The sequence below is a fragment of the Sinohyriopsis cumingii genome, chromosome 8 (genome assembly GCF_028554795.1).
Source record: "Sinohyriopsis cumingii isolate HCF-2022 chromosome 8, ASM2855479v2, whole genome shotgun sequence".
Lineage (NCBI taxonomy): Eukaryota > Metazoa > Mollusca > Bivalvia > Unionida > Unionidae > Sinohyriopsis > Sinohyriopsis cumingii.
In genome coordinates, this window is record NC_142968.1 from 100532946 (window position 1) to 100548538 (window position 15593).

The 15593-nt window shown below is 34.2% G+C and overlaps 1 protein-coding gene and 1 long non-coding RNA gene across 2 annotated transcripts in view; both read right to left on the reverse strand.

Moving 5' to 3' along the window:
- On the reverse strand, positions 1–5889 carry LOC149794241 (uncharacterized). Its single transcript, XR_016422980.1, has 2 exons — positions 3441–5889; positions 1–3024 (listed from the first exon to the last, which is right to left on the reverse strand). It is a non-coding gene; the product is annotated as an uncharacterized LOC149794241 (long non-coding RNA).
- Positions 1–15593, reverse strand: part of LOC149794240 (Golgi pH regulator-like) — a 51456-nt gene that overhangs the window by 13068 nt on the left and 22795 nt on the right. Inside the window, exons 7-11 of the mRNA XM_089968371.1 lie at positions 15061–15141; positions 14093–14196; positions 11485–11573; positions 7488–7580; positions 5896–5991 (exon numbers count right to left, since the gene is read on the reverse strand). Coding sequence (XP_089824497.1) covers positions 5896–5991; positions 7488–7580; positions 11485–11573; positions 14093–14196; positions 15061–15141 — 463 coding nt within the window. The remainder of the gene's footprint in view (positions 1–5895; positions 5992–7487; positions 7581–11484; positions 11574–14092; positions 14197–15060; positions 15142–15593) is intronic.

A 15593-nucleotide genomic window follows, 5' to 3' on the forward strand; every position in this document is an offset into this window, starting at 1 on the left:
TGAAGTTAGAGTTAAATGAAAGTTTCATATAGTAACACACTTTTCTCAAAATATTCATTGTCAGAAAAATTGTGGTAATCAACCACTTAGAATTTGATGGATTTGAAAAACATTCACAGCAGGTTTATAATAATGTTATTATCTCCAATAATTTAAAGAACATAAGGCCAACATGCAAATACCATTTTCTATACACTCCTGGGTAATACTTCTTATAATTAGTTATAATGCAATCTGATTAAAATCAAAATCTACTTCTAATACTAAACAGATCTGGCAGGCAATGAAACAGGTCCATTTTCTACTGGTCCATCTGATAAAGGATAGTATTGCATGTTAGGAAGAGTTATCATTAAATTATTATGTTCTAAATGACAATTTTCTCTTTCATAAATGTGAAAGCATTAATCTGATGGGTGAAACAAAAGGTGAACAGAACATGAACTCATATTGGCATCTATCAGCTCTCTGTTATGCTGTAGGGCTCAGTAATCATCAGAATTTAAGTTATGGTTGCTTAATAATTTTGCCTTTTGAAAAACATAAAAGTATTCGTCTATTAAATAGTTACTGTGTTATGTTCCAATGGCATTCATTCCTAATGGCACTCATCCCAATAAAAATCATTCCTAATGGCAATCAACCCTATAAAAATCATTCCTAATGGCAATCATCCCTATACAAATCATTCCTAATGGCCATCATCCCATTAAAAATCATTCCTAATGGCAATCATCCCTATAAAAATCATTCCTAATGGCAGTCATCCCTATAAAAATCATTCCTAATGGCAATCATCCCATTAAAAATCATTCCTAATGGCAATCATACCTATAAAAATCATCCCTAATGGCAATCATCCCCATAAAAATCATTCCTAATGGAAATCATCTCTATACAAATCATTCCTAAAGGCAATCATCGGTAAAGAAAATCATTCACGAAAATCACTCCTAAAGGCAATCACCCTTGATGAAAATAATTCCTAATGACAATCACAGACCTGTTTACCCATACGTTTTCTTGTCAGTATTTTAAGCAATGTCTGTCAGTATTTTTAGAAGGCAGTCAGTATTTTCATTCAGTGTTTCTAAAATCATAACACAGCACACATCACCTGTGAAACAGCTCACAAATAGTAGACACTATCAATACCCTATAACTACCAATAATGTAGTATTGCACAATATACTGACTATACAATATTAACTAAAAAAGTCTTAGTTTGTACAGATGCTGGTATGCAGGAAATTCTGTTTCAAGGCAAAATCTGCTGAAATTGACCACCACTGAATTATAGATCTTGTTTATAATTATTGGGATAAAAACCACAAAAGAATACCTCCACACACCCAAATTTATTCCGTTATTTTCCTCTGTTACTTTCTCAAGAAAATCTGTTTTCTCAGCTTCACACATGCCCATAACATATAAAATAATGCCAATTCTGTACATTATACATGGTTAATTTAGACTTGATACAAAACATTATGATAAACATTGTTATCCACTCAGAAAATAATAACTTCATCTAGATAGGTGTAGGCAATCTTATTATTTCATAAAATCTATTATCAGCTTTGTCAACATTTACTAGAATGGAAATGAGCTTCATATATTATTTTGCACAAAGTCTGTCAACAACATCAAAATGATCCACTTGGAATTAATGCTTCAATGAAGACATAGTCTATGGGTTTTTAATGGCAAATATAATAGGCACACTTTATCCTATCAAGCTGGTCATCTGTCCACTATTTGGTCAAATTCTTTGGTTTTGACTTCAGGACCAATAAAGCCTCAATGGCCTGATTGGCTAGTGAAGATCTCTGATCTGTAACATTTTTCCTAACACAGCTGAAAATGCATTCACAAGCAGCACTGCTATGAGGCACTGTGAGTAAGCTCAGCATGATATTACGCAACGACTGGAGATCAGGTTCCTTGGTAGAAACAGCAATCCAAAATTCATCTATTCTGTTTTTCAAACACAATGAGATGTCCGTTGACTGGTACCGGCAAAACTGCTCTACGATGGTATCAGCAGTTGCACCTGGTGGTAACAAGCAAGGATATCTTTTCAGAAAGTAATGCAAGTTTACTGATTTCGCTGTTACTTGATTCTTAAGATCCACAACACAAATGTGTTGAAGCAGGGGGTCTTGTAGTGGCAGCTTCTCCAAAAGATAGGTGCAGATTGCTTCAAAGTAAGCCATAACCAAGGAATAAAAGTCCATTATTCTGCTCTTTTGCAGATGATTTGCCTCTGCTTTGCCCAGAAAATCTCTTGCATCTCCTCCAATTAAGAGGTCATCATCATCCTTTTGTTCTTATCGATCTCTGAAATGATCCTCCTCCACAGTGTGATTTAAAATAGCATCTGGCTTAATAAAATGTCTGTATAGATCATTTAAGAGACTACACAGCAATGACTGCACCTTATGTATCATGGGCTCCTCTGCCTGTAACTTCAAAAGGACTTTTTCAAATGCCTTGATGGTATAGCTGAGGAATAAACAATACAGCCTGTTTGTCAGAGAATGAAGGAACTGGAAAATTACATCAATCTTCTGTACAGAGAAGCCCCTCTCTTCAGATTTTCATGGTTTTTTCTTCTTCTGTTCTTTGTGGAAGTAATCCATCAGTGTCATACCTTCCAATGCTCACCCACCTGTTTCTTCCATGCTTGAGCATCTTTTTTTGTTCAACATCATATAGTCCCTGAAGATCTTTCAGATTTGACTGGTGGACTGTACTTTCTTTTTTTAAAGAAGTAAAATATTTCTACCAGGACCTCATCAACTGGTAGCAGGCATTCTACACCTCTTTTTGCTGCAAAGTGATCTAAGTCAATTGTGCAGGCAGACAAGAAGACTTCATGCTGTTCCTTTTCCACAAAGGATAAAACTCCTTTCTTCTTCCCAGTCATTACACTGGCATTGTCAGATCCAAATGAGATGCTATTCTTCCATGGAATCCCACAGATGAAAAGCTCTTTGTGCACAAGATCAAAGATCTTTTCACCTGAAAAAGACATAAACATAAACAATTAGAATACAGATGGTGGAAAAGATAACAAAGAAAATAAAATTTAAAGGAATTTTGACACTCTATAATCTCAGGATCAATACCAAGAAGAATGATGATGAAATAACGAAATACCATGTCAAGGGAACAAGATGCTAATGTTATAAAATGAAGCACATAAAGCCTATGCCTTATAACAAAGTTTTTAGTCCAATCTTAAGTTTTATAGATAATGAAACAAAGAAACTAACCCGACACCCTATCATTAACAACAGCCAATGTCTCAGCAGGTGTCCTTTGAAAGGCATAACCATCCCCACCCTCAAAATTAGTTTTAAAAACATGTAACTAAAACTTTTCTCACCAGTATCAGAACCGTCACATACAGGTAGTACCAATAGCTATGAACTGACCTGTCCTAATTCTGACTGCTTGGTTCGAACCACAAGAGGAAACTGTTTCTTGTCACCTTCATTGCTTCCATCAGTGGCAATGATGAATGGGAGCTTTATCAGGTGTGCAGTTAGGTGACTCATTTGAATGATTGACATTTCCTTTATAACAGCAGTTGTTTTGTTGCGACATCTCATTCCTGAAGAACAACAGCAACAACATTAAAAAATGGAATGAAAAAAATTACAACCACTGACAGAAAGTTTATATTATGAAGCCTATTATTTACCTAATTCTATAAGGAACTGACAAGGAAAAAAAGCATTTCAGACCTTATTCCAACATCTGCAAACTAATTAACTAATGACCAAGTATAGCCAAGTTATGTACAACTGTAATAACATGTATAACCTGAATTTTTTAAAATATATTATACTTTTACACTGAGGTCACTGCATTTAGTTTTTATATCTTTGAAATTCTATCCATTTTGATGTTTTTTTATATTCAATAGTATTTTTGGAAATATTTAATGTTTAAACAAGTTAAGTAACTTTCATGCACCTATCATACACATCAGAATTCCGGGGTGGGGGTGATTCTTTGACCTCAAACTGCGATTCTGGAGTTTCCGTTTTTGTTTTTTTTAAACAAATAAAACCCCAGAAGTTTGGATCCAATATGAAAGGAAAAGGATCCCACATCTGTCTAAGGTGTCAATTTGAAGTGTCGTGAGTGTGCATCTGTCTTTGTGTGTGTGTGTGTGTGTGTGAGAGAGAGAGAGAGAAAGAGAGATTGAGAGAGAGAGAGAGAGATTGTTTCTAAATACCTTGTGCAATTTTTGACACTGGGAACATATTTTTCATTGCTTCTGTTAACTTGTCAGCTGTGCTCAATGACAAATTCATATTTATGATCAACTCACATAGAATTGCCTCTGCACATGTTATTTGCTTTTGAAATATATGTTGATCACTGACTTCCTTTCCCTTCAACACGGACAAAATATTTCTATTTCCATTCACTAATGATCCCAGTTTTGCATGATTTTCTGATTCCATGTGCCGCAAACATTTATTCCTTCCACCACGTGCACAGGAAAAGTCTATGTTGCAAACAGTGCAGAACACAAAATGTTCTCCTTTAGACGATGGTTTAAGGCATGGTTACAGAGTATTATAAACTGGTAGAAAATGCTGCTTTCTATGTTTAGACTTTCCATTTTCATCATCAGTTTTGTGCTAACACTTTCTTGTCAGCATCATTTTCTGTTCAAACTGGATGTTGAGAATGTTAAGATCAGTGATGTGGAACAGACTGCGGATGCAGTCACAAACCGAAAAATCCGATACAACGAAACGAAAAAAAAACGACTTAAAAATTAACTAAAAAAAATAAAAATTAAATGCAACCTCAAATCGTATTTTCAGATCAATGATCATACGGATAGGTTTTATGCCATACAAATACGGTAAAATACAGACTGGTAAACAGGTCTGCAATCATCCCTAATAAAAATCATTCCTAAAGACAATCATCCCTAATGAAAATCATTCCTAAAGACAATCATCCCTAATGAAAATCATTCCTAAAGACAATCATCCCTAATGAAAATCATTCCTAAAGACAATCATCCCTAATGAAAATCACTCCTAAAGACAATCATCCCTAATGAAAATCATTCCTAAAGACAATCATCCCTAATGAAAATCATTCCTAAAGGAGATCATCCCTAATGAAAATCATTCCTAAAGACAATCATCCCTAATGAAAATCATTCCTAAAGACAATCATCCCTAATGAAAATCACTCCTAAAGACAATCATCCCTAATGAAAATCACTCCTAAAGACAATCATCCCTAATGAAAATCATTCCTAAAGACAATCATCCCTAATGAAAATCATTCCGAAAGACAATCATCCCTAATGAAAATCACTCCTAAAGACAATCATCCCTAATGAAAATCACTCCTAAAGACAATCATCCCTAATGAAAATCACTCCTAAAGACAATCATCCCTAATGAAAATCATTCCTAAAGACAATCATCCCTAATGAAAATCATTCCTAAAGGAGATCATCCCTAATGAAAATCATCCTTTTTGAAATTATCCTTATGTGGTGATAAATGAACAGAATAATAAGCAGTGCTTCTGAAAAATTAAAATATTAATGTGGATGCATAACTTAGCAGACAATCACATCACGTCTCGTGAACATGCTGTCTCTAAAAATAAGCATTTAATTCTGGTCATAAAGATCTTAATATCAGGACCAACCTGTTGTCTGCTGTTCATATGAAATTATAGGCTTCTTGATGGGTTAAGTTTTGGGTACCACTGTCTACTTTTGCAAACACATCCAAAGTACAATATGAAAAACAGTTTAAGTTAAAAAATTTAAATACAACAGTGATGTGATCAGTAAAAATCTTTTTTAGTTACATCGTGCAAGAAAGGAGTATTATCACTTACATCAAACTGTATTCCTAGATAGTTAACAGCAATTTCAATCCCTCTTGTTACTGGATCTACTCTCCCTACCCGATCAAAGATAATATTAATAGTAGACTGGAAAAGAAAAAGAATTATCTGACTGCTAAACAAATAAATTGTAAGATATATTTTCAATAATGTCACAGGAGTAAGAAACAAAACAAAAACATTTTGCAAGGCATTGAACTTTTACACTGTTACTTGAATAGTAAGATGACAAAATGTAGATTAAACAAGAATTTAAAAGAATGCTTGGCTTAATGCAATGTAGTCCCTGAAAAATAGTAAATCACTGAATTATTAGTAGTGGCATTTAATACTTCTCATGCATAATGATGCTTTTAAAAAAATGCACCAATAAAGTTTAATAGCTATATAAGCATTAGTCTCTGAAAAATGGAGTTAAGTGTAATAATTTCTCAACGACTTCTAATGAAAGCAAGGATGATGGAAAAATAGTATCTAATGTATATCTAAGTTGAGTCCAATTACAAATTGCACAGACCCAGATCTACCACTGCAGATCCAATTCTATGCAGCTTGTTTGAAATTATCAGTAGAACAAAGAAGACAGACCCTGACCAGTCAGCACTTTATATGATGGTAGATCTGGGTCTATGTTGTTTGCAAATGGGCTTGATTGAAATATGTGAAAATATACAGTATGTCTTGCATATGCTCAAAAGGTGACAAATCAAAGACAAAAACAAAACATAACATACATAACACGCTTGCTAATTTGGTGAGCACACAACATAAAAAATAATATGCTCAGTAGGAAACAGACAGAAAGTTCTGGATTTCTTGATTTGCCTCATGTCTTACAACCATCCTGAAATTCAGCACTAATAACTGTGATGTGTGTTATTGCAATTCTGACACTGATCATAGGAGGATATGACTAAATTCAAATAGACAGCCTATCAATTCCTGTCCAGATATTGCATAGTGTAGAAGGGCATGGTTGAGTAAATATCACAAAGTGTAGAAGGGTGTAATTCAGTGACAACCACTTTTCATGAGTAATCAGTCAATACACTTTATAAATACTGTCAGAATACTTAATGTGTAGGATTAATAAAGAATAAACTATGTACTCAAAATACTTCAAGGCCATGAATGATACTGACCCCAAAAAGAAATACATCACTGTTTCAACTCTAAACTTTAAATTCACACTTCATACTTTCAAAAATATTAATATTAAAAGATTGTTTTTTGTCATTTGCAAATCTTTCTGAAAGATTTTGAGATTTTAACTCCTAGAGGTTAGCAGATTGTGACAGCACTGAAACTGTTTTATGAACAAATAACGTTTCAAAATGACACATTACTTTTGGGGATTGGTTTACTAGTAGGACTCTTCTGAAGTTACAAAACATTTGACAGCTGGGTGAAACAGTGGTTGTTTGTGGTAACCATGGTAATTAACCATTAAAGTCTGAAATCTACAGTGCACACAAGTGGATAGGAGGTGAAGCTCATAAATGAATGAATGATGGACGGAAGTGAGAAAGATTGAGTAAAAGAATATTCTTGCATGAACAGACATTTCCAAACTGGATACTTACAATGAATATTTTCCATACACAATAAATAGAAAAGAAATATCCAAGAAAATTGAAATATTTTCCCTTGAAGGTCTTGGAATATTCTATTCTCTCCTGTAAACAGAAATAAAGTATACAGAGAATGTACAATTCATACAATTTATAATAAATAAGTCTGCATGTATGGAAAAAAAACAACAACAAGCTTTCAACAGATGCAAGCAAAACATACATTACTACATCAGACAAGCGGTAAAGACCACTTGGAATCAAGTATATTTCAGTCAAAACAAATCTTCTTATATGCATTTTGTACAAAATTTCAAATGCAGGTTCCATGGAAATCTATCATGTAATTTTTCCAGGGATTGTAATAAAGCTTAAACACTATGAAAATAGCTAGCATCATGTCATCAGGATCATCACTGGTATCCAATGCAGATGCCATCATGCTAACTATGTTACACATTGGTATGAAATGCAGTCATCATGCTACACAATGGTATTCAATACTGATGTCATCATGATAGCTATTTAACACATTGATATCCGATGCTGATGCCATCATGCTAGCTAAGATACACATTGGTACTGAATACTGATGCCATCAAGCTATTTAACACATTGATATCCAATGCTGATGCCATCATGCTAGCTAAGCTACACATTGTTATTGAATACTGATGCCATCAAGCTATTTAACACATTGATATCCAATGCTGATGCCATCATGACAGCTAATATACACATTGGTACTGAATACTGATGCCATCAAGCTATTTAATACATTGATATCCAATGCTGATGCCATCATGACAGCTAATATACACATTGGTATTGAATATTGATGCCATCAAGCTATTTAATACATTGATATCCAATGCTGATGCCATCATGATAGCTAAGATACATATTGGTATTGAATACTGATGCCATCAAGCTATTTAATACATTGATATCCAATGCTGATGCCATCATGCTAGCTAAGATACACATTGGTATTGAATACTGATGCCATCAAGCTATTTAATACATTGATATCCAATGCTGATGCCATCATGCTAGCTAAGATACACATTGGTATTGAATACTGATGCAATCATGCTAGCTAAGCTACACACTGGTATTGAATACTGATGCCATCATGCTAGCTAAGATACACATTGGTTTTGAATACTGATGCCATCAAGCTATTTAACACATTGATATCCAATGCTAATACCATCATACTAGCTATGCAACACAATAATATCTAATGCTGATGCCATCATGCTAGCTAAGCTACATACTGGTATTTGGTACTGATGCCATCAAGCTATTTAATACATTGATATCCAATGCTGATGCCATCATGCTAGCTATGCTACACATTGGTGTTCAATACTGATGCCATCATGCTAGCTATGCTATACATTGGTATTCAATACTGATGCCATCAAGCTATTTGACACATTGATATCCAATGCTGATACCACCATACTAGCTATGTAACAAATTGATATCCAATGCTGATACCACCATACTAGCTATGTAACACATTGGTATTAAGTGCAGATGCCATCATGCAAACTATGTTAAACATTGGTATAAAATGCAGATGTCATCATACCAGCTATGCTACACATTTGTATTCAATTCTGATGCCATCATGCTATGTAACACATAGGATCATGCTAGCTATGTTATACACTGATATCCAATGCAGATGTTATTATGCTGGCTATGTTACACATTGATATCCAATGCAGATGCCATCATGCTAGCTATGTTACACATTGGTATCCAATGCAGATGCCATCATGCTGGCTATGTTACACACTGGTATCCAATGCTAATGACATAATACTAGTTAGCTTACACACTGATATCCAATGCTGATGATATAATATTAGCTAGCTTACACACTGATATCCAATTCTGATGACATCATGCTAGCTATATTACACACTGATATCCAGTGCTGATAACATCATGCTGGCTATGTTACACATTGGTATCCAATGCTAATGACATTATGCTGGCTATGTTACACATTGATATCCAATGCTGATGACATAATACTAGCTAGCTTATACACTGATATTCAATGCTGATGACAATACTAGCTAGCTTACACACTGATATCCATTGCTGACATCACGCTAGCTATATTACACATTGATATCCAGTGCTGATAACATCATGCTAGCTATATTACACACTGATATCCAATGCTGATAACATCATGCTAGCTATATTACACATTGATATCCAATGCTGATAACATCATGCTAGCTATGTTACACATTGGTATCCAATGTTAATGACATCATGCTAGCTATGTTACACATTGGTATCCAATACTTATGACATCATGCTAGCTATATTACACACTGATATCCAATGCTAATGACATCATGCTAGCTATATTACACACTGATATCCAATGCTGATGACATCATGCTAGCTATATTACACACTGATACCCAATGTTAATGACATCATGCTAGCTATATTACACATTTCTCTCTGAACTATGTAAAACAAAAATATGAAAATATTGCACATTTTGATTACCAACATAAATTCTTTTATACTGAATTCACTATTTTCATGAAGTGCCAATTTTTGTCAATTTAATAGTAGTTACAAAGCATGAATTTCAAGACCCTAAAAACAATAAGCCTCGAATGAAAAGACCGATTTATTCCTTAATTCATGAACTTATGTACTGACAAAATCGTCAGTTTTTGCAAAACTATGAAAACTGATTCTCACAAAAACATTAATGAATTCAAAGTAGTTTAAATTACCTATTTTTCTTTATTTACATGCAATTATTACCTAATGTATAATCAAATTTTAAAAACAAAAATTATCTTCAACTTACAAAGAAAGAATTTTGCTGTCTTCACTACGATTTCAGTATAATTTGTTCAAACAGCTTGCTAACTGCAAAACTTCAATGAAATCTACATACTGTCATAACTGAATATGGTCAGGATGACTGCCTTATAAAATCTGTAGGAAAGCTGAAGAGGGCAATATCATCATCCTTATAAGACTTATAAAAATGGTACATACATCTGCCTCGCTTGGCACCAAACATTAAGAGGTTAGTGTTAGGACTGGTTGGCCTGGTGTCAGGATAATGTGACTGGGTGGAACATGATGCTACATGTCTGCAGCATGATTCCCCAGTGCTAGAGATCACTATATATTGTCACACTACAGACATTGTTGTGATATGACTGGAAAATAGTTTAAAAATATCACACATCCAGACAAAAAACAAATAGACAATTGCAGAATTGTCAATTCTGATCAAATGTAACTGCTGTCATGTTTTACAAGTGTTTTATACCATTCATCATACCTGTCATGTTTTACAAGTGTTTTATACCATTCATCATACCTGTCATGTTTTATAAGTGTTTTATACCATTCATCATACCTGTCATGTTTTATAAGTGTTTTATACCATTCATCATACCTGTCATGTTTTATAAGTGTTTTATACCATTCATCATACCTGTCATGTTTTATAAGTGTTTTATACCATTCATCATACCTGTCATGTTTTACAAGTGTTTTATACCATTCATCATACCTGTCATGTTTTATAAGTGTTTTATACCATTCCTCATACCTGTCATGTTTTATAAGTGTTTTATACCATTCATCATACCTGTCATGTTTTACAAGTGTTTTATACCATTCATCATACCTGTCATGTTTTATAAGTGTTTTATACCATTCATCATACCTGTCATGTTTTACAAGTGTTTTATACCATTCATCATACCTGTCATGTTTTACAAGTGTTTTATACCATTCATCATACCTGTCATGTTTTACAAGTGTTTTATACCATTCATCATACCTGTCATGTTTTACAAGTGTTTTATACCATTCATCATACCTGTCATGTTTTACAAGTGTTTTATACCATTCATCATACCTGTCATGTTTTATAAGTGTTTTATACCATTCATCATACCTGTCATGTTTTACAAGTGTTTTATACCATTCATCATACCTGGGCATTGTTGAGGTCTACCATTTCTAGAAACAACTGTCGGCTTAGCTCTTCTAGAGCACTGTTCTCTTGTTTTAGCAAGCTGATGTCTTAATTGTGTCAAGGTCAAATAATATAAATAAAATAATTATTTTTACCCAGGCTTGTAAAATAAATGTCATTTGTGGGACAAGTTGTCAACACTAACTGGAATACTATTGACTCTGAACATTGTATGGGCATCTATGCAACTGTCACGGTCTGGAAAAGCAAAATATGTAAACCAATGGACAATGCCAAAACATAATACACCCAACTTAAGACTGGCATACAAAACCCATTGCTTTATTTACTTTTTGTAGCTAACCTTTACATAACAAATACATGTCCATAAAGAACATTGATTTTTTTCCCTGGAATGTCCTGTACAGGCAGGATTCAATGTTTATTTTTATCCAACACTGACATCAAGACAAACAGAAGTAACACTTTTTCAGTCTTTTTCTTTCTACAGGCTGTTCGCACTTTTCTTATTGTCCTTGTTAGATTTTGATAAACAAAACATGTGACTGCAGCAGCGAAATTTTAATGTTGTCTTGTTTTTTATACAACAATTTCCTTTTCTTAATGCTGGAAGCTCCTAGTTAAATTCTTTATCTCCAGGATCCCTACACTTATTTGAAAGCTTCCTGGATTTCTTCCCTTCCAATTAACACTGTCCTTGCAACATGCTACCAAATGTCTGGTGTTCTTGGATTTTTTTCTCTTGGATGATTTAGAGTATTCAGGTGTTCTTGTATTCTTGCTCCTCCACCCTTCCCATCCAACAAATTACTGCAGCAATCATCACACATTATCTTGTACACCACAGTACACTGTTTTCCCAATCCAAATTAGTGTAGAATTTTTAGATGAATTAATAGAGTTCAACGTGTATTAGGGAACATATGGTAAAGGAAATATAATATTAAGCAATGTCACATAACATAATTTTCTTTTATTCTCTGCTTGAGACTTCCTATGCAAAATGCATTGCATGGATGATGAACATCAACTTTTCACTAACTGGACACTGTCAATCACTAGCTGGACATTATCATTTTGTCATGTTGCTGCATTGACCCAATCATGTGTTTTTGAACTTAAGCATGCTACTGTCAATCATAATAAGGCTGAATGTCTCTATCGCACACACACACACACACACACACACACACACACACACACACACACACACTGAAGTATCACTTATCTATGTACAGCTAAATTTTTGGGGCTTTGCCTGTCAAAGTCTGCATATTAGTACATATTTACTTTTGACAAATACCCAACATAAAGGATAAACAACATAAAGGATACAGCTGCAGAACTCTACGCTGATGCAAACGAATGTTGAAAACAATACAATCACATATATGAGCACAAATAAAAGACCTAACAAGTTCAATACTTACATTGTGATTTTCTCCAAGTGAATAATATCAATGGAAACCAATGCAGCAAACAACTCTAAACAATACTACCATGAGCATAAATAAACACCTGTCAACATTAATCACTTATGCTGTGTTTTCATCTGAGCGCTAAACATCAAAGGGAGCAGAAAACACCAATAACACTAAGCCAATAGATTGTTAAAGTACATGTGTGTGTGTGTGTGTGTGTGTGTATATATATATATATATATATATTTATTTCAATATCTTGCACATAGCACAGCATGCAAAACATCACTGTTGTGTGTGAAGACAACGACAGTCATGGCTACTTAAATACACGTAATGATTTTTCTCTATTGGTAATCATTTGAATGAATCTGACTTTTAGAATACTGTTTTGTCTGCCTCCATGGCAAAACATGAAAAGTGAGATAAATATACCGTTAATAAAGCCCTGACATTTAATTTAAAAATCAATCAATATTTTATTAATCAGTTATAGAAATGAACAGCATCAATCATAATTAGATAATCAGCCAATTAACACCTTTCTTAAATGGATAATGTACAAACATTTAGTTATTAATACATGTCATTTTCCTTTGTATGGTGCAATGACTTTAGATTAGCTTCTTATCAGCCTTAATATGTGTCATTGCATGCATGAACTGTTGTTTTAACCATGTATGCCTTTGGGATATTTTTGGAGTTCATGTTTAATAGATCAGACCATCGCATTACCCGCTAAACATAATCTGTTTGAGCATGTCAGGAATTTAGTAGTTGAATATATTTACAAATTTCATATGAATATGGGATAATTTTAAGAATAAAACTGACATTTGAGGATCAAACTTTGTTATATATATATATACCCATATGAATGAACAACAGGAGTGGTGTGACTCAAATGTTGGCATGACAGACTCAGGTTTATAAAGTTGGAGTGCCTATGTGGTCATTGATATGTCAGAAGGGTATGTGGAATTAATATGAATCAGTCCAGTAGACCTCAAGTTTATAAAGGTTTCAGTGTGGACTGCATGCGGAAGGGTATGGAAAGCCTGCAATGGACTGACGTCTCAAACTGAAAACTATGTATTTTACATTACTTCACACCATGGCAACCATAATCAGCTTCTGACTTTTGATCATCTACAATCATGACCATACAATTTAACAAAGGATACTCTCGGAAGGCCCTCCAGATGTTACTGTCTTCAACATCCCCCATATTCCTCCACCTATGTTCTGACTTGCCTGACGCATGCTCTCCCTCTTGGCAAGACATATTCTGAAATAAGGGAACAACATAATAACATTTTTGTATTTCTTGTTATAACAATCATCCCACCATAAGAACACCTTTTTCCAAAGTGCCATCCATACACAGTTTGCACCAAGTCTGTGATGAAGAACTAATGTCATTTTGCAGAAACAATTTTTCTTCGTTCAGACGCACTGACCTTGGTGTTACCTTTTGGCATCAAAATCAATAGGTCTTTTCCCCAAGTGCAAGCAATCCATTAGGTTTGGATGATGTACATGATATTGAACACATGCGATTGTGCAGAAATCATTTTGATCCTTTCAGTCACTGTGACTTTGTCCCTTTGAATTATTTATTGAAAAAAAATGTCATGGTTCTTCTCTATCCCAAGTGCTGACAAAGATCGGTAACTATAGATAATGGAGAACTCACATTATTGTGGAAACCATTTTTCTTTTAGTTCATTAATGACTTTGATCTTTCACTGCTGATATTTATAGAGTCATTCCTTATCTAAAGTGCAACCAATCCATAAAGTTTGCAACTCTAGATTGTAAAGAACCTTTGTTATTGTGCAGAAACAATTGTTTCTTCTTTCACTCACAGTGTACATAACTTTTGACTTTTTAATAAACATTAATTGGGTTCTTTCTTCCTTAATGTGGAATCTCAAGTTATTGTGCAGAATGCATTTTCTTCTTTGAGCCAATAATCTCGTCTTTGAATATTTGATTGATATGATTCCTCCCTGCCCCAAGCCATCTAAACATTTGGTAACTGCTAATACATGAAATATGAGTTACTGCAAAAAGAAGGATGGACAGACAACCAAATGGACATTATAACATAATATACTCTGTCTTATGATGGGGAAATAAAAAATGTCACCTTTTCTTCTTGTTGATTAACATGTCCATGGTCTGCATCAAACGCTTCTCGATTCCCTGGATTTCTGAGTCAGTGACATGTCTGCAAGAAAGGAAAAGCAAAAAGGGTACATATTCCATAACTTTTTTAAAACACTTCTGTATTAACTGAAAGGTGGCAAACTGTCTGAAAATACAAAGCCTAGAGAATTACCAAAAATAAGCAGAGTAAAAATATAAGCTATTATGCAACCACTGCTAATAAGAAAATGATCCCCTTATGCAGGCAAGAGCAGTGTTGCATATAGTGCAGTCTGGTGTACTTCCTGCAATTGTTTGTTCAATGTTCTGAATGTTGACCCTGTGCACACTTCTGGGCATGTTTTTTGTCAGAATGTTGACCCTATGCACACTTCTGAGCATGCCTTTTGCAGAATGTTGACCCTGTGCACACTTCTAAGCATGCTTTTTGTCAGAATGTTGACCCTGTACACACTTCTGAGCATGATTTTTTTTTCAGAATGCTGACCATGTGCACACTTCTAAGCATGCATT